This window comes from Pteronotus mesoamericanus, unplaced genomic scaffold, assembly GCF_021234165.1.
Source record: "Pteronotus mesoamericanus isolate MK-2021 breed Mesoamerican mustached bat unplaced genomic scaffold, CSHL_Meso_final contig_78, whole genome shotgun sequence".
Lineage (NCBI taxonomy): Eukaryota > Metazoa > Chordata > Mammalia > Chiroptera > Mormoopidae > Pteronotus > Pteronotus mesoamericanus.
The window spans coordinates 17,628,674-17,650,805 of record NW_026555258.1 but is presented as its reverse complement, the minus strand read 5'-3'; the positions used below and the strand labels follow the sequence as shown (position 1 = coordinate 17,650,805).

Sequence of the window (22,132 nt, the reverse complement as noted above, 5' to 3'; positions counted from 1 at the left end):
TAGAAGAAATACAGATAAACTGCCCTAAACCACATTTATTTAACTTGGGCATTTACAGATTAAACCCTTTTGTCCATCCTAGCTAGTGTCCCATATCTGTTATTACCTCTGATTTCGTTCAATTAGTTCACTAATCTTGTCATTCTGTTCTTCTATCCGATTGCTCTTTTCAAGGATCTCTTGCTTCAATCTTTCATTTTCCTAAATTCAAAATGTGTGATATATAATTAAAGTTTTTAAGAGAAAAGTATCAGATAAAGGGAAATCACTTAGACAGTGACACTGTTACATATTTTGAGACAAAAAACTGGACCTTATGTCCATGTAGATATAATACTTAATACAACATATCAATTTATACCTGTTAGATATAAACCACTATGCCATATAGATTAAACATATAAATGGCTATAAAATGAAGTAAATTCTGAAACATGGTCAAAAAGAAATGTTTCCTTCTGAATATATAGTGCTAAGTCACTTGGACTGAATTGAGCCATAATGGACTTTCCAGAATCTCCCAACTCAGTGTAGCATTTATCACATGCAGTCTATTTCCAAAGTGGAGGTTTTGAAGGGTAGTACATCTTGGGAGAGAGTAGGGGCAAGGCCTTCGGGCTCAGTGTTCTGTTCCCGATCATTCTCACCTGAATAATTCGCTGGATGTTGCTCATAATCATCTTTGTTTCCATTGTAACCGGTATGCCAGGAAGGAGCAGGGAATTGCCAGCATTATGCTTCTGTAACTCTTCAACCTACCAAAGGGGCGCCAGAAAGACTTTTGTGAGAAATTTTTAAATAGGGAAACATAATGTACCCAAGATAGAACCACTTTTTTGAGGGTGCTAATGAGTTTCTGAGACAATCTCTAATGTAAGCTAGAGTTTTCTTCTGCTAACTGGATCCCAAACAGTAACTTCCTTTTAGAGAAATTAACTATTAACTTCTCTGAATACAGGAAACCAAGGAAGAGTTTACCCACAGTCCTGGTTACTCCCTATTTGTACCCCCTACTTGTATCCACTTTCAACACAGTCCCCAACCTGACTCAGTCACCTTAGTCATGAGATGATCCATTTTATCAGCCACTTTGCTGACTGCCATTCGAATTTCAGTGTTATGCTGTCGGGCTTCAGTCATGAGAAATGAAGCCATGTCAGCAGATCCTAAATGGAAGTAAGTCAAAAAGAAACTTATGAAACTAGAGGAGAGGATACTGTTTGAGGAAAAGCCCATAGCTCTCTCAGCAGAGGGAAGTAAGAAGTGAACATTTCCAAATACTAGGAAATGCTGTACTTCTGCTTTGGCTCCTTCTTCCTTTTCCCGCACACAGGTCCTCTGCAAGGCCGGCAGGTGCATTGAGGGTGTCCCCCCAATATTGGTGCTCCTAATCATCTTTGTTTCCATGGTTCCCTATCTCCCTGGGGATCCCCCCCACTATTCCCAGGATTCTCCCCTGGCCTCGTCCACCCAGCATGTTATCAAATGCAGTCTACTAAACGGGTGTTTTCCAGAATACCCTATTTGTGACACCAACTGTAACGCAGGAGCCCCAAACAGGGCTGCTGCTTAAGTGTTAATGATATTCCAAAAAAAAAAAAAATCACCCAGACTAGCAGATGTGGACATGCTGTTTCTTACTCACATTACAGGGGAGTGCCCAGATGGCAGTTGGTCGGTACGAGAGAGACCACACCTCCTCCAGTCTGAGGTTCATTATAAGGGGGTCCAGGCAAAGGAGGCACATGTCCTGCATATGACTCTAAGCTACACTAACTCAATATGTATATGCAGAAAGAAAAGGTCAAGGAACGGTCACAGGACAAGAAGTTGCTCCCAAAAGGAGATAGGAGGGAGTTCAATCCATTCCCAAAACAATACTCATTCTTTCTGGCCCGGGGCCCCCAGGCCAGCCCTCCTTGTGGGTGGTGGAGAGCCATGTCAGCATCAACCCCACAAGCAGAGAGTAGCAAAAGGGCTCCAAAGCTAAGCTATGCTCCTGCAAAATGCACTGCAGGATGCAGCCTGGTCCAAGGGCACAAGTATGCCCACTTTGGTCTGCCATAGCCCAACAGCTCAGGTTGCTTCTCCACTCATCCAACTATGCGCCAGGCACTGTACCAGGTACCAGGGATACAGCAAGGAATAAAACATGGCTCCTAACCTTGATGAGTTCACAGTCTGGTGAGAAAAGACTCACATGTAAACAGATCATTACAATAGTGTTTTAAGTGCAAAAAACGATCCATGTACAAGGTACAAAAGGAGCACAGAGAAAAGCAAGATTAAATCACTGGTGACACATATACACAACTGTCTCTGGGAGGAGAAGACGGAGTGATGGTAACAATCAGGGAAGGCTTTATAGAGGAGACGACAGGCTTCATGGTTTCCTGGATGGAGAAGGGACAGGGCTCCCAGACAAAGGTTGCATCTGGGAAACTCATAAATTATGTTGTAGGATATACTTGCTTCTTCCTACCACTATCCCAATACCAAAGGAGATTATTATGTAAAAGACAAGCTGTAGGCCCTGTCCAGTGTAACTCAGTTGGTTGGAGCATCATCCCATCAACTGAAAGGTTGTGGTTCGATTCCTGGTCAGAACACATGCCTAAGTTGTGGGTTCAGTCCCTGGTTGGGGCACTTGCAAGAGGCAAATGATCAATGTTTATCTCTCACATCAATGTTTCTCTCCCTCTGTTCCCCTCTCTCTAAAATCAATAACCATGTCAAGTGAGAATTAAAGAAAAAAAAAAAAAAAGAAGAGAAGCCGCAGAACAAGAAGATAGGATACCACCCCAGCTGTTTACATTTCATTTTGTTTTCTTTTATATACCAGACAACCACACTTGTACATGCATACAAGGTATCTGAAAAGTTATCCAAGTAACTGTTAATAACAGTTTCCTGCGGTCAGGGGATTTTAATGATGGAGGACCGTACTTTTCTCTTTACACCCTTTTGTGTTGTTTGACTTTTTAATAAATGTGTATTATTTTCATAATTTAAAATTTTAACAAATCAGCTTTCATTTGAGATATTGAACATGCACAGTCATTATGTTTTCTCCCAATTTCCTCCGTTTTACTATTTTCTATAACCTTTATAGAGACACTCTGGCAGAGAAATTAAAAAGGGCTAGTGGGAGAAAATGCAAGAAACAAAACCCAGGAAAGTGGGAAGAAGGTTTTTTGGAAGGATGATGAGTATGTTCTAAAACTGGATTGTGGTGATGGTTGCATAACTCTAAACTTGCTAAAGAAAGATAATTAAATTATACACTTAAAGTGAATGAATTGTAAGGCATGTAAATGATTTCTCAAGAAAGATATTTAAAAAAAGATAAGGCCCTGACTGGTGTGGTTCAGTGGCTGGGCGTTGTCCTGCAAACCAGAAGGAAGGTTTCTGGTTTGATTCCCAGTCAGGGCACATGCCTGGGTTTTGGGCCAGCTCCCCGGTTGGAGGCATGTGAGAGGCAAACAACTGATGTTTCCTTTGCACATCAATGTTTCTTTCCTTCTCTTTCTTCCTCCCTTCCCCTTGCTCTAAAAATAAATAAAGTCTTTTTAAAAAGATAAGAAAGGGTAGAGATCTACTGGAGAAAACATGAAACAGGAATGGGAGGGAGGAGAGCACAGCAAAAGCAGAAGACAAGAAACTGAGGGGATCACTCCCTACCTTGAAAATGGGGAGACTGAGAGAGCGGTGCCGGGTACAAGGGCCGAACGGGCTGCAGCTGGGAGGTGACAGTGGACGCCTGCGGATAAGCATAGGCTGGCACACCTGCATAGGGCTGAGAAAATGTCAAGTTACAGCCAGTTTATAAAACATTTGTGTGTTTCTTTTTTGCTTAATTTACCTTTGATGAAATAAAGTAGACAAGCTGGAAGGAGACTCAGACTCATTGAAGCTGGAGATGCATGAGACTGAGGTTTGGTACCAAGGAAGAACCGCAGCAGGAGTGCCGGCTCTGCGACCTGGCGGCTGAGGTCCTGCCCAGAAAGCGAGGGGAGGGTGTCTCTGGTCGCTCCCCAGCTCTCAGGTGGCATAATTTAATTAAGTAAGAATTCATTCCCCAGGCACTGGGCTCTTAGACTGATGGTCAAAGAAATGCTGAAACTAAGACAACTCTGCTTAGTTTCCATTGAGGTAGAAGAGGAGGCGTGCCATGAGATGCCAAACCAAATCCGCCCCCAGGTCCCAACGGGTGCCTCTTCCTTGCTAGATTCTAATGCTAATCTATGTAACCAAGAGCGCTCATTTCCCTCTGAGCCTCAGTCACCTCAACTATAGTATGAAAACAACACCACCACTTCCGAGGGCTGCTGTGTGAACTAAATGAAGTGACACACATGTAAAGCTCCTAACAGCTGGTAAGTTAACTGGCAGATAGTAAATGCTCAACAAACAGCAGCTGTCATTTCAATAATGATCATTATTCTTCCTTGAATTAAAGAAATGCAGCTCATTTCCAGGTACAGATATAACTACCGATTAATTAGACATTTAAAAAAAATCTTAGTCTATAGGATGGTAATTCTCCATCAGCAAGTGAAGAGCGGACAAGTGGGACTTTATTCAATACTGATATACCCCGTCCTAATGGAACAGAGCCTGCCCACCATCACTACCATTCTTCCATTAAGAATCACCAAGGAAGTAAGACCCTGTTATCACTGGGAGTATGTTTATCCATCAAATGTACAGGGGCAGAAGAAAACGTCCACAACCCTGGCAAACAGCAGAGGTAGACAGGCTGCTGCCACTGCCTTCTGTAAAAACTGAAAAAACCGCCCTGGCTGGTGTGGCTCAGTGGACTGAATGCTGGCCAAGGAACCAAAAGGTTTCCAGTTGATTCCCAGTCAGGGCACATGCCTGGGTTGTGGGTGAGGTCCCCAGTTGGGGGCATGCAAGAGGCAACCAACTGATCTATTTCTCACAAATCCATGTTTCTCTCCATTTCTTTCTCCCTCCCTTCCCCTCTCTCTAAAAATAAACAAACAAAATCTTAAAAAAAAAACCAACCTGACAAAATCTACTTTAAGGGATCACTTTTGAAAGACAGACACCAGAGTCCAGCTGTATTTTCTATATAGTCTCCACCCTTAACCTACAACTACTGTGTTGAGTAAAGTACAGAATCTTAGCCTATGAGATGTTTGAAAGAAAAGAACACAGAAGGCATAAATTTATACCTCTCAACTAGGTATGTGTGAAAAGGAAAGGAAGCAAACATGGAGTGGGCCTTGACCGTGTGCCAGGCTTTGTACCAGGTGCTTTGTTTGTTCTTGCATTTAATCTTTATAACAACCCATAAGGCAAGTAATCCTTTGTCTCGTTTAGGGATAAAAAAGTGGTGGTTCAAGAAGGGGAAAAACAATAATCTCTGGTTGTAGGAAGCTGCTATTGTACAAATTATGCAGGAAAAAGAAAAGAGACTGACTAGAACCATAATAAATTATAGCTTATAAATGATATGGTTTTAAAATGATCTGTTACCTGAAAGGACTGGGAATTTCCAGATACAGCTGAGTGGGAATCGAGAGATGCAACTTGCATTAAGGTAGCAGAGGGTGGCTGAAGCCCAGAAACAGACGGCTGAGGTGCTAAGATAAAGCAAAAAGTTTCACCGTTACCCATCCTTGCTTGTATGAGTCCAAAGCAGCACCTTATATATCATCAGGATTCTGACTTGACCACCTTCCTCACCTAATCTCCTAAAACCAATTATACTGGAGTCTCAGCAATGGATCAGAGGAATGAAAGTCTGTGTTCTTTGGTATATCTGACTCAGACCAACAATCCCATCAGCTGACAGGAAGTGCAGAATTACATAGAGGGAGATATCTCATTAGCTGAGTGCAGATTTGCAAAACTGACAATGCAACACAGCAAGCAGACCAAATACATCTCCAGGTCTGAAAATGCCCTATCAAGGGACAAACTGACAGGTTTTACACTCTAGTCAAGTTTTCAGTACTAAAATGATGCAGCCTAACAATTTAAGGAATAGTGATGATAATTTCGGTGCTGACCCAATTCAAGGCTACAGAGCCTCAGAGGGCTTTCCTTACCGTGTGTGGCCACCTGTGGTAGCACTGGTTGGGCTGGCTGAAGAGGGGGCTGGATGGACGGGGTCGGCATGGGCTGCCCAGCTGCTCGCAGAGCATTCACTTCCTGAAACAGGTACCAGCCTTTTGGTTATTACATAGGAGTCCCTAAATGAAGACTAAGCCTGACTGTCCAGCCTAAACCTGCTTACAACATGGTTCCTAGGCAAAGAAGAGGAAGGAAAAGCAAGCAGGAAGGCAAGAGTTCAGGGCATGGGCTGTCGGGGAGAAAGCACTCTATTATGTAATAGAGTAAATCATATCAAATAATTAAATAGAATTTCCTCAAACATTCTAAGTTCAAGTTTTATTATCTGAAGCAGCTAAAGTGACTGCTCGCCAGAATGTATAATTCACCAAAAAAGCAGTGACCATAAAAGGACCTCATCTGTTCCCACAGAAGACAGGTTTCTTGCAAGGAAACCCAGGAAATAATCCAGCCTCTTCTTTTCTGCCAAATAATCTCCACAGGCCTTAAAGTCCTCAATGAAAATCAGACAGAGTGGGATTCACTGCACTTCGTTACCATAATGTTTTGGGATAATATATTTTTAGAGTGTTTTTCCTCAGTGTTTCTTTTCATAAAAATCAAAGTGGTGTTGTTTCATACTGTAACTCTAAACAAAGTCATATTATAAACATCTTCCTTCTTTACGGAAGAAAAAAAAAAAACGAGGCACAATATACAGTGACTGTGATCTGCTGTAACACAATTCAAGGGCTAAAATCCCAGACATTCTTTTACTTTGACACTTCCTCTTGTTCCTGACATTCTCAGAAATGTATTATGTATTTCTGCAGAAGCATCCCACTTTTGCATTACCACAGCTCTAAGTTAACCTAAATATTTAACAATATAGGGAATGGAATTATGATAAATCAGTATAATAGAGCACTGGGTTGCCTTTAAGATAATAATGCTTTGCTTTATTTACTTTATTTACGTTATTGATATTAACATAAATGTTCATGATACGACATTAAGTTTAAAAAACAGGTTACACAGCACTATATATAGAAGAATGCCCTATTTATTAAATATATTTCTTCTTTCAATAATTTAAATTATTCTACAAAGTAGCACCTAAAATTTTTAATAAAGAATACGATCTTATCCAAATTTCATTTCCAGAAACCAGATAAAAACCAATCCTATAATAGGCCACAGAAATCTCATCCTCCTTTAAATGTTAAATCTACTGTAGAGCTTTTCCAAAAAGAGACAAAACAAAATTGTGAAAAATAAAAGTATTCTGAGAATTTTTTTCTTAGAGTATGAGCTTTGCTATGTTTTACATCAAAGTGAAAGAATCCAAAAACCCAATCTCTATTAAACATTTCAATTGAAAAAGGATGGTTTCATTTAATAAGGTACTAACCCCCAGAAAAGAATTAACTTAGAATTGCTACTTCAAATTATACAACAATTTTAAGATGAATTTTATATCAAAATATAAAATAATAACTACTTCTTAAAAACACATGTGATGTTTATATCTGAAGGTGGGAAAGCTTTCTAAGCATAACGGAAAAAACTGATTTTGTTGCAATACAATTCTTGAACTTAAAAAAAATCACATCACATACAATGACTAAAGACTCGACAGTGGGACCTTTAGTAATAGTTAACTTCAGTGCGAAGACCAGCACTTCCCAAGGAGACCTAAACATTCAATCAACAAATACAAGTTGAATGTCTCTTATGATTTGAGCATCATGCTGCCTAAAAAGTCATTTTTACTGGCATTAGAGTTTCTAGTAAAAGGCTAAATTACATCCTTAGAACTGCCTATTTCTTGCGGTAGATGTAGGGAATTGCTTCCATTTGTCAGGGGAATTGCTACACATGTATCAATACCAACCTGAATCATTTTGAATATAAACCCTTTAAATAATGATTCTGGGTTAGAGGCAGAAAAAGTAGTAATTCCAATGAAAGGAACAGAAGATAGCAACTTCTGCTCCAGTCATCCTAATACAGGCAGGGGAACATACTTCGATTTCTGAATCACTGGACTCCAGCTGCGGTGGAAGGATGGGCAGCATGGCCTGGCCCATTTTAGCCATCCGAGAGATCAGCTTGGCCTTGACTGTATCAGGATTCTAAAAAGACAGGAAAGTCATAAAAATCACTGTAATCAAGGTTCACTGCCTTCAGTTAACTCTATGTCTTTGGCTCTTCTATCATATCCAACCAGTCCCCCTGCCATATCTATTTGAAACCATTTCTTCTAGAAAATGAGAGCATTTTCTGGCCTAGAAACATAGATGGTTCATACATAATCACAACAGTAAAAACAAATTCCCTGTATGTTTGGATTGGACAGAGTGGTTTCATATGTACTAATTCATTTCAACTAAGTCTCCCCACCCTGTGCAATTATTCTCATTTTACAGATGAAAACCTAAAGTACAGATTAAAGGAGTAAGTAAGGCATTTCAGATGATAATACCCTCTCAAAAGCCTGGAAGAAATTCAGTAAACATTCAGAAGAGATTTGGGGAGAGAAGGAAACAGCAGCTCTTTGTTCTAAATTCAGCTTCCTTTAACTATGACTTGACACTGACTACACATTATATACTAGTGTAGTCACACTGACTATGCACTAACCCCAGTGCTAGAAGGATCTGTATCCATTAACTAGTTCGAAGTACAGCCTTCAGATTGGACAGCACATACCTCTGAAGGTAGACAAGGTGATCTACCGAGCACAGAAAGAAATGCCAATAACCTCTATTTTAAAATTATTTTATAGCTATAGTAACAAGACAGTAAATCTGTTTACAGGGATTGAAAGTACTTTATTGTATAATTTGTACATAGACATAGACTGGGAGTATGTTCTCATTTTATAACTGATGGATATGAATAATAAAAAAAAAAGCTGGATCCATCAAGGAAGGACTCCACACAATAAAACAGTATTATCTAGAGACAAAATATGAATGAGGAAATTTTGTATACACTAATATGGAAAGACATTGTTATATATATTGTCATGTGTAAAAAGCAAGGTAGATAACATACATAGAATGCTATTTTTTGTGAAAGGGGAGAGAATTAAATATACATTCCTGTTTGCTTGCATCTGCATAAAGAAACGTTGAAAGAACACGTAAGAAACTAATAGAAGTAGTTGCCAAAGGGGAGGTGAGATGGAATGAGGTAGATGGGGGCAGGGGTGGGAGTGAGTCTTCTCAATGTATATCTTGTTACATTGTTTTGCTAACTACCATACCAAGGTAATAGCTATTCAAAACAAAAAACAAAAACTTCAACGTTAAAAAAGAAAAAAACAGTTAATTTTAAAGACAGTTAATTTTATGTTATGTGAATTTGGCCTCAATTTTTAAAAAAGTAAAAAGAGCCCTAGCTGGTGTGGCTCAGTGGACTGAGTGCTGGCCTGTGAACCAAAGGGTTGCCAGTTTGATTCCCAGTCAGGGCACATGCCTGGGCTGCGGGCCGGGTCCCCAGTTGGGGGTTTATGAGCGGCAACCACACATTGATATTTCCCTCCCTCTCTTTCTCCCTCCCTTCCCCTCTCTCCAAATACAAATAAATAAAATCTTTAAAAAAAAAAGAAAAAGGTCATTAATGTACCACAAGTTACTGAAACTTAGAAATAGGTGACAAAAGTAGCCGTGTTTAAGAGCACCATAAAACCAATACTGGACAATTTGTGTGTGTGTGTGTGTGAGTGTTCAAAAATCTGAAATTATAATTGTTTTCAATTTTTTTCCGATTTTTTGGCCTAAACTTCTAGGTTTAGGAGATCCCTTTTTACACATGTCAGATCAATTATTTGCTTAATAATTCCTTCTTTGGGCTAAATATAAAAGAGTAAACTAGGGCTAGAGAAAATTTATGTATCAATTTCACTCCACACAATTATCCTATTTCCCAATTGTGGTAAATGAAGGCCACAGGGCTTTAGAACTTGAAGTACTTTAGTTATCAGCTCATCCACATGTGGCAAACTCAGATGCCATCATGAATCAGGCAGGGCAGCAGCAAATTACAGTGACATCCTCCTAAAGATATTCAAATCCAAATTTTACTACAGCAGTATGCTGATCTTACATTTGGGGAAACACAGAGGCCGAATGTCCTTTTCAAAGTTAACCAGCTGGTGCATTAGTGCAAGATTCCTCTGAGAGGATGAAAATATGAAGATATGCAGTAATTACAGTAATATGTAGTGATTACAATAATAATAAGCTAATGTTACCAGCTTTTACAATATGCCAGATATAGTACTAAAAACTCCACAGGCATTATTTCATTTAAACCTCATAAAAATCTCCTGAGAGATTATTGAAGACATACCATAAGTAGGCTCTGAGCTCAGTGTTTTACAAACATATCTCTAATCCTTACAAGAATCCTGTAAGGGGACTATAAGGATTATTTCCATTTTAATAATAATGAAGCTGAGGATCAGAGAAGTTAAGCAACTTTCTCAAGGCCACATGATTATAAGAATAAAGGTCTATCTATGCAGAAGCCCAGGCAAATTTATACTGACTCCTAAGTAAGGAGAAATGAATAAAGTAATTATCAATTTTTAGCTAAATCTACAGTTCTCAACATTTAAAAAAAATCTCTACCCTACACATGAAAATTGGGGGTGAGGGAGACAGAGCCATATACTCACTGTATTTACTGTAAGCTGTTCACTGAGGGAGTTAGATTTGGTACGAAGAGCTGGCTCCCTGAAAGCAAGTAGAACATATCCTGAGATGAAAACAAAATCCATAATCACAAGTCCAGATTATCCTGGAGAAACAAACTGTTTTTCAAAATGTTTGCCAACTGAATGGCTGTAAAACAGAATTTTAACTCTTGAGTTTGCTTAATCTCTGAAAGCTGGTGAAGATGAACAATTTTCCATCCAAATGCTTATTGTTTATATTTTTTTCCTTGGGTAAATATTTTGTGACTGTGCCTTTTGCCCAATTTTATACCAGGATTTGTCAGGCATTCTTAAATATCTGAGTGAGTGCTTTAACAGACTATGAATATTAATCCTTCGTCAGAAAAATCTGATGTATGTATTTTTCCCATTTTCCTCATCCCATTTTTAACAATTTTTTAGAATGTTTTTAGTTTTCAACCAGATCCCCATTTCTGAGCCCCTCTCAGAATTATTTCTATGGATAATAATAGGGCTTGATCCAACTGCAGTATCTTACGCTGACCTGAAAGGCACCGACGGGGGCAGTGACATGGCAGGGTCAGCAGGCAGGCTACCAGCGCCGGGCGTGGGGGAAGGGGCCGCAGAGTCCCGGGAACTCACACTGGGCCCGTCGGAGGAGCCGGAATCTCGGGCAAACCTCACCTAGGGAGAGAACCCACAGGTGAAAGAGGTCACCAAAAGGGCACTCTTCCCCCTCCAACCTCCTTGCATTTTACTTATACTTCATTCACAAGTCATTATCTGTTCATTGTGGCAAATCAGAAAATGTAGATAAGCAAAAGAAAAAAAAAAAGAAAGGGTAAGAACCACCTGCCATCCAAACCCTAGGCAGTAACATTGTAGAATTTTGGATGTACTATTTCACGTTTATTTTATGTGTGTTTTTACAAAAATGGGGCCATAGTGTTTTGCCACCTGCTTGGCTTACTCATTGATATATTAACATATTTCCATGTTATGAAATTAATGATCTACTTTTAACTACCAAAGGGTGTGTCTAACTTCAAGGGTCATGCCCTTAACTTCTGTAATCTACAAAAAAAAGAAAAACAAACAAAAAAAAGTCTCCAAAGAATTCTGGGAACGTAAGTCATACATGTCTATGCTATTACAAAATATATTTCACCAATTCCTACTTGTTACATATTTAGGTTATTTCTAATTCTATCACAAATGATACTTCTATGAATAGCTTTATATCTATATCTTTGCATGCAACCTTAAATATTTCCAAAGCATAACTCTTCAGAAGTTAAACTGTTGGATAAAAGATATAGTCATTTTTAAGACTTCTGATATATACCATTAAATTCCACACCAGCAAGGGTGAACTACTTTACACTCTACAGGTAGTGTGTAAGTCCTTCTCAACACTCTCGTCACCCTGGGCATAATCGTTCTCTGTCAGTCTTGTCAATTTAATAAGCATTTCAATTGGTAAGTATTCGATTACTGGTAAAAAAAAAATTTTTTTCTTATGTTTCCAAATGCCATTCTTAAAGGATACAAATTAGTCTGTTATCTATTACCAGCCATGATGTCCCTTGACTCAAAGAAATATTGAGAGATTTTAACAGACACGAAGAAGAAAGCTGGAAGCATGTCAGCCAAAGAGGCTGAAATGAACCCGCAGAGATAACAGTGTCCAGTTAGGAAAGAGTCCTTAAGAAGAAAAGCATATCCTTTCTCTGTTGTAGCAGGAATAATAGCCACAATAAAGATGACCATAATTTATTTGCTGTATTTTATAGTTTATGATCACCAACATTATCACATTTGGACCTAACGATCACAGTATAACGCAAACAAGAGTCTTTTTTTTTCCCTTGAAGGTAGCTTCAATTTAATTAACCACAATTTGTTATAAATTTCATTATAAAAATTAAACATATTCATGGCAAAAATTTTAAATAGTACAAAAGGGTAGAATGTAAAAAAGTATTTGAACCCTATTTCCATTCTCCAGAGAAAAATCACTTTAAAGCATTCCTTTTAAAACTTCCAAAAATTCTCTATGAATATGAGCATATATGACCACACACATATATGTGTGCATACACACACCCACACAGATGTACATATAAACATATAGGGTGGACAAAAATAGGCTTACAGATGTTCGTATAGAAAAAGACATACAGGTTATGATTATTACAATAGCTTTATTAACTGTTTTGTGTTCTTACTATTGTAAACATTTTACCCACACTTGTATATAAACATAGATGTACATATGTATGCCTTTGTAAATATATGTATATATTTATGTGCGTGTACACACGCACACAGGCCATACTATCCATACTGCTTTGCAACTTCCTTCTTTCCCTTAATAATAGATTTTGGATATTCTTTAAGAGTTACATAAAAGTTTACTCCATGAAAAAACCTGTAACTTAGCCAGTCTCTTAATAAAGGTTACTTTGTTGTTTTCAGTTTTTACTATTATAAACAATGTAGCAGAGGGAGGAACGTATATATCTATTTTTGTATTTCTATCAATAAATAGATAACTTTACATACTTATGAGAATAAATTGATAGGATAAATTTGTAGCCATGGAATTACTAAATCAAAAAGTATACACATTGGTTAGGAAGCACTATTTTAAGAACAAAATAAAAAGGTTAGTGTAGAGAAGTGATTTGCTCAGTCACGACCTCTCCTAGACTCTGCATAGAGAGCCAAGGATATAAACCTTGGTATTAAAAAAAAGTCTTCAGAACCTAGTTTTCAAACATATTTACTCATTTTACTTAACTCACAAAGGGACGCATCAACAGCACAATTTACTCACCCGCCTAATCTCCACCTCAAACACCAGGATTGAGTCAGTTGATTGAGTCCATCCTATCACTCCTTCAGAGCCAGCAGCACAGGCTGGAGGGATGATAAGCAACCGCTTCCCTCCTTTTCTCATGCCCAGCATTCCATCCTCCCAGCCCTTTAGAAATCAGAGAAGGGGAAAAGCTCATCAGACACAAACCTCCTCAAAAGAAAAAATGAAGTGTAGGATCATCAGGTTTCACTCATCCATACTTTCAGGTTTGGACCTCTGGAAAAAGATCAAGTTCAACTAGTCCCCCATCTCCCCATGGGTTAAAAGAATATCTAGAACACTGCTTATAATTTACTCGTAACAGCCAGTGTATCTGGAGATGGATGAAATATACTTATTTCAGATGATGAGACAAATTAGGAGGAACAGAAGAATGGCATTAAAAAAGAAGAAAAGCTATCATTTATTGAACACATTTTTCCAAGTACTCTGGCAAGTGCCTTACTTGCATTATGTTGTTTAAACCCCAAAATAACCTCATAGGTTGGCAGCATTATCCGCGTTTTACAGATGAGAAAACTGAGGCTTAGGGAGATTAAATAGTTAAAGGTCAGAGTTAGTACATTGTTAAGCCAAGAATCAACACCTGATCTGTCTAGCTTCAAGAGTCATACCTTAACTGCTATGATCTACAGGAAAAGTCTCCAAAAGATTCTTCATAAAGGAACCATAAACAATGCTATGGAGAAAAACTTTTTGCCCCATGTATGAATGAATACTTTATTACTTTATAATGCATCAGTATGTCCTGACGAAACAATAGCCCACATGTGTAAAATACTCTTTATATTATAACACACTTGCACAGCTGGTAAAGAAAAATTCACAACGTGAACCCAGGTCCTTGGACTCCAACCTCACTGCTCCTGCTGCTATGTCACAGTTGCTTCCCGTAATAATTGGGAAGTGTTGATTCAGAGTATCCCAGACATATAAAAACCAACCCACATCATACACCTCTACAAGAGTTTCACCTCTTTCCCTGTTAGGTTGTAGGAAGGATAATAATTTCCTCACAGTCACAGAATAAAAAAGAAAGAGTAGGAAATAGAGAAAAGAAATGTACCCATCTTCAATACAGTTGTCTCCTCCCTTATCTATGGGGGATATGATCCAAGACCCCCAGAAGATGCCTAAAACCGTGGAGAGTACTGTTGTTGGTGGGAATTTAGGTTCTTCCACAGGATCACGAGAAAAGTATTAAAAGGACCCATGCATGGGAGGTTGTGGTATGGCCAGATGGTTTATTCACGTGAAGATGGAACCTGCCCCCTGGGTTTCCAATGTCCCATTTCCTTCTGTCCCACCATGGAAAAAGTTCAACTGTGTCCTTAGCAAGGCCAAGACAAAAGCCAGTGTCTGGAGTTTCTGCTTCATATTAAAGCTAGGTCCTTCTGAGCCCATAGGTGGCTGCTAAGAGGTCTCAGTCCTCATCCAGGGAGCCTCTTAGCTTCTTGCCACTGCCATCTGTCAGGCTCCCTCCTGGAGCCTGCGTGTGGAGCCCACATGGCCACGCGGCTGCTAGAACCACACAGTCAGATGAATGCACCATGCAAGTGCAGGTCATGAGCAAGAGAGAGCTTAGTCCTTTTGGAGCCCACACCATCTGCTACAGGCCTGGTAGCTGCTAGACCCACGTGTGCTATAGGCGAGTGAAGGTCACCTGGGTGAGCGAGAGAGCTTCACCCTGGTTGGGTGGCTCAGATGGTTGGAGTATCATCCTGTACACCAAAAGGATGCAGGTTCTATTCACAGTCAGGGCACATACCTAGGCTGTGGTTCAATCCCTGACTGGGTTGTATATGAGAGGCAACCAATCAATGATCCTCATTCTCATTCTCTCTCTCTCTCTTGTTCTCTCCTTCCCTCTAAAATCATTGAACGTATCCTTGGATGAGGATTAATAAAGGCGGGGGGGGGTGGAGGCTGGGAGAGAGAGCACAAGCATGTATACACACTTCTTTGTTCACCTAGGATTATGTTAGCTTGGACCTGGGAAGAGCTAGGTGCTTTTACAAAACAACCAATCAACTTCACAAACTTTTGTGGGCTTGTCATGGGCGGGCCCACCTCCCAACCATTCCCTTCTTTCCCCAGGCTAGAGTGACAGGCCTCTTTGGTCAAGTACCTTCCTTTACATCATTTTGACATCTATTGCTCAGGTGCCTGCCTTCCCCACTCCCACCTGGCAGTCTGGTATTGAAGTGGGGAAGGGAGGAGAACAGAGTGTTGTGATCCCCTGGGGTGTGAAGCTGTAGCTTTCTGGCTAGCAAGCAGGCTTTTGTTCTCCAGTTCATTAAGCTCAATGTCTAGTCTCTTCTGCTCCCCTTTTCTAAATACTGACAGCAACAGTACCAAATCTTATACATATTATTTTTTTCCTGTAGGTACATTACCTATGATAAAGCTTAATTTATAAATTAGGCATAATAAGGGATTAACAACAAACAATAATAAAATGGAGTGATTACAGCACTGTATTATAAAAAAAGTTATGTACTTCCAGTCAAGATGGAGGTGTAGGTACACGTTTCGCCTCTTTGCATAACTATAACAAAGATCACAACTAACATCAGAACAAAAAACACTCGGATCTGTCAGAAAATCAAACTATATGGAAGTTCAACAACCAAGGATTTAAAGAAGCCATATTCATCCACATGGGTAAGAGGGGTGCAAATAGGGACCTGGGGTGGAGAGGATGCAGAGTGGTGGCAGCATGGGCAGCCCCACGTTCACGTGTGGTGGATAAAATCGGGAGAGATACCTTGGGAGCCAGCGATCCCCGCCAGAGGCCAAACTGCGCAGCCCAGAGTTCTAGCGCCGCAAAAAGAAAGCCTCATGAATTCCGGCTATAAAAACCAGTGGGGGTGGGGGCAACAGAAGAAATTGCTGGTCTTTCAGGAGACTCCATGTAAAGGGCCTGAGTGGTCCTAGAACGAATGAAAACCCACCCACTCTGGGCACCACCACTGGGGCAGCAGCTGGAGGCGCAGCAGCTGGAGGGGTGCCAGTCACATACAAGAAGGGGGTGAAGTGGCTGGAAATGGGATGAGGGCCGAGCAAGTCTCAGCAGCATTGTGCCCTCTCTGACCCCTCTCCCACATACACAGCCACAAAGCAGTAAAGCCGGATGCCCAGCCCTGGCAAATACCTAAGGCTCTGCCTCATACAACTTAACAGGTGTGCTAAGACAGGGAGCCAAAGCAGTTCCACCTAATACACAGAAACAAACACAGAGAGGCTGCCAAATTCAGGAGTCAAAGAAATATGGCTCAAATGAAAGAACAGAACGAAACCACAGAAAAAGAACTAAGTGAAATGGAGATAGCCAACCTGTCAGATACAGAGTTCAAAACACTGGTGATGAGAATGCTCAGAGAATTCACTGAGTACAGCAAAAGCATAAGGGAATTAACCAATAGTGAAGAGAAGGAAGCTGAAGTTCAAATCAATGATTTGGAACATAAGGAAAAATAAACAGTCAACCAGAACAGAATGAAGAAACAAGAATCTAAAAAACGAGGAGAGAATAAGACGACTCTGGGACATCTCCAAAAGTGCCAACATCCGAATCACAGGGGTGCCAGGAGAGGGAGAGCAAGAAAAATTGAAAACTTATTTGAAAAAATTATGAAAGAAAGCTTCCCTAATTTCGCTAAGGAAATAGACACACAAGTACAGCAAGCACAGAGAATCCCAAACAAGTTGGACCCAGAGAGGACCACACCAAGATACAACATAATTAAAATGCCAAAGGTTAAAGATAGAGATAATTTCAAAAGCAGCAAGAGAAAAGCAGAGAGTGAGCTACGAAGGAGTTCCCATAAAACTATCAGCTGATTTCTCAAAAGAAACTTTGCAGGGTAGAAGGGATTGGCAAGAAGTATTCAAAGTGATGAAATGCAAAGACCTACAACCAAGATTATTCTATCCAACAAAGCTATGTCCATTAAGAACTGAAGTGCAAGTGAAGTGAAGAATAAGAAGTGAAGTAAAGTGCTTCCCAGACAAGGTAAAGCTGAAGGAGTTCATCATCACCAAGCCCTTATATGAAATGTTAAAGGGACTTATTTAAGAAAAAGAAGATCAGAGCTATGAATATTAAAATGAAAACAAACTCACAACTATCAACAACTGAATCTAAAAAACAAAAGCAAACTAAGCAAACAACTAGAACTGGAACAGAATCATAGACATGGAGATCATTTGGAGGATTATCAGTGAGGAGGGGGAAGGGAGGAGAATGGGAGAAAGGTACAGAGATTAAGAGGCAAAACTGGTAGGTACAAAATAGACAAGGGGATGCTAAGAAAACTACAGGAAATGGAGAAGCCAAAGAACTTATATCCATGACCCATGGACATGAACTAAGGTTGGGGGAATGCTGGAGGGAAGAGGGATATTGGATGGAGGGGAGCGAAGAGGGAAAAATTGGGACAACTGTAATAGCATAATAAAATATACTTTAAAAAAGTATGAAATATAAAAAAATAAAAAGTAAAAGTTATGTAAATGGATTTGGGGACATTATTAAGTAAAATAAAGGTAACTTGAAAACAAGCACTGGAATACTGTGACAGATAGCCGAGGTGGCTACTAAGTGACTATGGGCAGGCAGTATTTACAGTATGTATGATATGCTGGAGCAGGGATGACGCACCTCCAGGGCAGGACAGAGCAAGATTTCCTCACACTTCTCAGAATGGCAAGCAACTTAAAACACATGAATTGTTTATTATGGAATTTTCTATCTAATATTTTCAGACTGCAGTTAACCACTGAAATCATGGAGAGCAAAACCAAGGTTAAAGGAGGACTACTGAATACTGTCTCATAGGTAAAAATCTTCCAAATGCAGATAATGTAACACATTTTCCCCTTCTTACTTTTAATCAAGCCTTTCTAGATTCTCAGAAGATACCCAGGTTAGAAATTTCACAAAACTTCATCTAAATTAAGCCTACTGCAACTGATAAAACCACGTAAGAACACAGTTCAGCCTTTACCTTGATGACTTTTCCTGATCCTAATTTCAGGCGAAGCAGCTTATCTTTGTTAGCAGTGGAATCAAAAACCTGCAATTTGATCAAAGTAAATGATAAATGAGGTCAATTTCAAGAATAATCATCATTATAAAATGTAACTTACTACATATCAGCATAGTATTTCTGGAATAGGGAATGTGAAACATACTGGGAAAATAATTTTTAAGAGAGCCGAAAAGACTGGACCACATCACGGCTAAAGGGTGTTATCACACAGAATATCTCTGAGACATTTATTTTCCAGTTTTAGAAAAAAAGTAACTTCATCTATTAAAAACATTTTTCATCTGTAAAGAACTTACAAATAAATGATCTCATTTTTGCTGACACCAATCCTGCCAGTACCTACTAACCTCCATCCACCAATGTGGGGAAAAAATTTAAAGAGTTTAAATGACTTGCCAAGGTTAAAATTAGGAAAAACGTAGGAATGAATCTACTTTTTTTGATCAACAGTCTTAAGTTCTTTCTATCATACCACACTGCTTTTGAGGGCTCAATAATACTGGAAGACAACAAGCTCAACCTATTTATAGTATCTAGTATAAGAAAAACTGAAACAACTGGAAGGTCTACAAAGAAGTTTTAAGACCTAATCCCATAAGAATATATTCAAATTTAAAACTAGTAGAGGAGGACAAGACACACAAGTGAACAATTACCAAAAATAGTATTTGGGAAATTGGTTTCCATTTTCTCTAGATAAGAGTCATAGTAGCACTGAGCAGATTTTATATATTAGCATCTCATGACTATGCCCCAAAAGCGACAGTAGGGATTAAAGCAGGGCTCCTAAAAGATTTCTATTTGCCAGCAGCAGCAATTTATAGTAATATTACCTTATATCTGAATAACCCTCATGCTGTTTAAGTTACAAAGGAACCTGCAGGGTGCATATTCTTACCTGGCCCAGTGCATGATTCTCAAAGAACCAGCTAGTATAGGCCACTTCCAAAGAATCTCCAGCTTCCACAGCAGGGCCCTCTGTTACAACGAGGTCCTGTGAGAGCACGGCATCCAGGGAAGAGGTGCTGTTGCACTTGGCAATGCACACCTGTGAGACAAAATTGAAGCAGCACACAGTTAGTGTAAGCTCAGCAAGTACTCCATGTTTGCTAATGCTCTTTTCCAAAAAGTGGTGTCCACTAACAAAACAGATTACACGTTTAGAAATAAACCATTCCAAAGTCATTAATCTTGCCAGGAATTGAAGTGTCTAAGAGTATGGCTTTGGAGTCAAACTGTCTGAGTACACATCTGGGTTTACTGCCACTTATTAACGTGTGAACTTGGCCAAATAACTTAACCTCTGTGACCTTTATTTCAGAGACTTTTATGTAAACTGGAGATAAAACTTTGCATCTCCTGGTATAGTTAGAAAGACTGAACTAAATCAAGTAGAGTACCAGGCACAGCACCTGGAAAATAATGGTAAGTACACACAAATGTTAGGTATCACTATCACACTGATTTACTGCTTCAGTGTTTGGGAACCTAGGCAAGAAAGAGTTTCTTAAAAAAATACAGAAAGCATTTTTAAAGGCAATGTAACCATACAGAAACTTCATTTCTTTAATATGAACTTTTCTCCTTTCTTTCCTTTTGATTCACACTGGCCTCATCCAGCACCCTGACTTACCCGCCTCCTTGTCCCTTGTACATCCACTCCCTTAATCATTGAGCCCTCAAGACAATGAGGTTCTGGTCAGCATTAAACAATCTTAGGAACAAAGCCTAAGGTCCATTGACTACAAACAGAGTTTCAATTGAATTAAAGGTAGTATCTAGTCCTCAGTTTTGTTTCAGCTCCAGACACAGGAAAATAGTGAAGCCAGACGAAGCAGCACCATGGCTGACGTGAGGACCAGATGCACTGATCGACCACCTCCTACCCTAGCACCAATCAATCAGTAGAGACCACAACCCTAAATCCCTTAGTCCCCTATGTAACCCATCTCATAGAGGTCATCGGGAAGCCAGGTCTTTGAGCACTGGCTCACCTGTGACTCTGGGTATGATGCCACTTCCCCAACTAATAAACCCTTACTTTCTTTGCTGCAAACTCCTATTTGTGCATCATTGGGCTTTGATGTGCACAGACAAATGAGCACCTTTAGTCTGGTAACAATAACAAACTAGAAAACAAAGGCCCTTTACAAAACCATGTTGCATTCCCATAATTTCTATCTGCACTACCTACAGTTTGGGCCATATTATCTTAGCACAAATCTTAGACAAAGAAGTCAGGAACATTATTATGAATAATTATTCTATAATCAATGTTTTTTTTTGTGACAGCATTTTAGTTAATGTTATAACACAGTATACTAATTACTAATTAATTAATTCCTTAAATTAGAAAGCTGCTACTCATTTTCTTTTAAAAAGTTTCATTATTTTACTCAAATAAATGCCAATGAAAACAATGAGACGTCATTTTTTACCAAACAAATAAGACTGGAGAAAACCCAAGATAATTCCACACGTTGACACAGGTACAGTGAGAGAACTGACAGAAATATAAGGTAGTACTCTCTCTCTGTAAAGCAGGGTGCCAAAGTGTATACAGAACCTAAAAATATCTGAACCCTTTGACACCATGTTTTACTTCTAAAAATCTAGCTTAAGAAAATAAGCAGGAGGAAAAAGACTTAAATATTCATTACAGTATCATTTATTTCAGAGACTGAATACAACCTAAATGCCTAAAAGCAAGGGAATGACTAAATAAAGGAATGTTCATATTATTAAGCTTTCAAAATGCTTCCAAATAATTTTTTATGAAGTGGGAAAGATATATTATACATTATTAAATAAAATAAGATACAGACCTCTTAAAGGAATGGATCTACATATATATTATATAGGGTCAAAAAAAATAACATGCTAGTAGTGGTTATTTAGGGTGGTAGGATTATGATCAAATTTTTTTAAATGCTTTTCCTAGTTTTCTACAATGATCACATAGTAACCTTTAAAAAAATTCCTTTAAAACACTTTTTAAAAAATAGTTTTACTCATTCCTTAAGATACGTTATGAAGCATAAATGTTTTAAAGAACTAAGTTTACATTTAGTCTTTTTTCTCTTAAAGTCTCATTTTCAGCAATTTGAATTAAGTGTTCCTATTATTTCCCTGAAATACAATAAGTTCAAGTGACAAATTTAGTGGGTTTTTCTAATGCTTGGCCACTAACAAAGTATAGCAGGTTAGGGTGTACCACATATTTTCCTCAAATCAAAAGAAATCCAGACTAGTGTCTGGTTTTTCACAGGAAGGATAAGATGGTCTTACCTGTTTATTGAACTCCACAGCAGATTTTTCTGACTCAAACATGATGGACCAGTTTTGTCTCTGATCATCATAGAAGGTGCTATAGTTATTGGGCCGAACCTAGGGAAAGGAAAAATGTTGGCATAACCTAACTATGGGCAG

At 39.1% G+C, this 22,132-nt stretch overlaps 1 protein-coding gene across 1 annotated transcript in view; it reads right to left on the bottom strand.

Annotated features, from left to right (window-relative positions):
* The window catches only part of FKBP15 (FKBP prolyl isomerase family member 15), a 53,728-nt gene that overhangs the window by 16,695 nt on the left and 14,901 nt on the right, over window positions 1-22,132 (bottom strand). The window contains exons 6-18 of the mRNA XM_054584511.1: window positions 21,992-22,090; window positions 19,602-19,751; window positions 18,659-18,727; window positions 13,608-13,754; window positions 11,313-11,452; window positions 10,769-10,826; window positions 8,109-8,216; window positions 6,078-6,180; window positions 5,503-5,609; window positions 3,682-3,796; window positions 1,057-1,166; window positions 648-755; window positions 107-201 (exon numbers count right to left, since the gene is read on the bottom strand). Coding sequence (XP_054440486.1) covers window positions 107-201; window positions 648-755; window positions 1,057-1,166; window positions 3,682-3,796; window positions 5,503-5,609; window positions 6,078-6,180; window positions 8,109-8,216; window positions 10,769-10,826; window positions 11,313-11,452; window positions 13,608-13,754; window positions 18,659-18,727; window positions 19,602-19,751; window positions 21,992-22,090 — 1,409 coding nt within the window. The remainder of the gene's footprint in view (window positions 1-106; window positions 202-647; window positions 756-1,056; window positions 1,167-3,681; window positions 3,797-5,502; window positions 5,610-6,077; window positions 6,181-8,108; window positions 8,217-10,768; window positions 10,827-11,312; window positions 11,453-13,607; window positions 13,755-18,658; window positions 18,728-19,601; window positions 19,752-21,991; window positions 22,091-22,132) is intronic.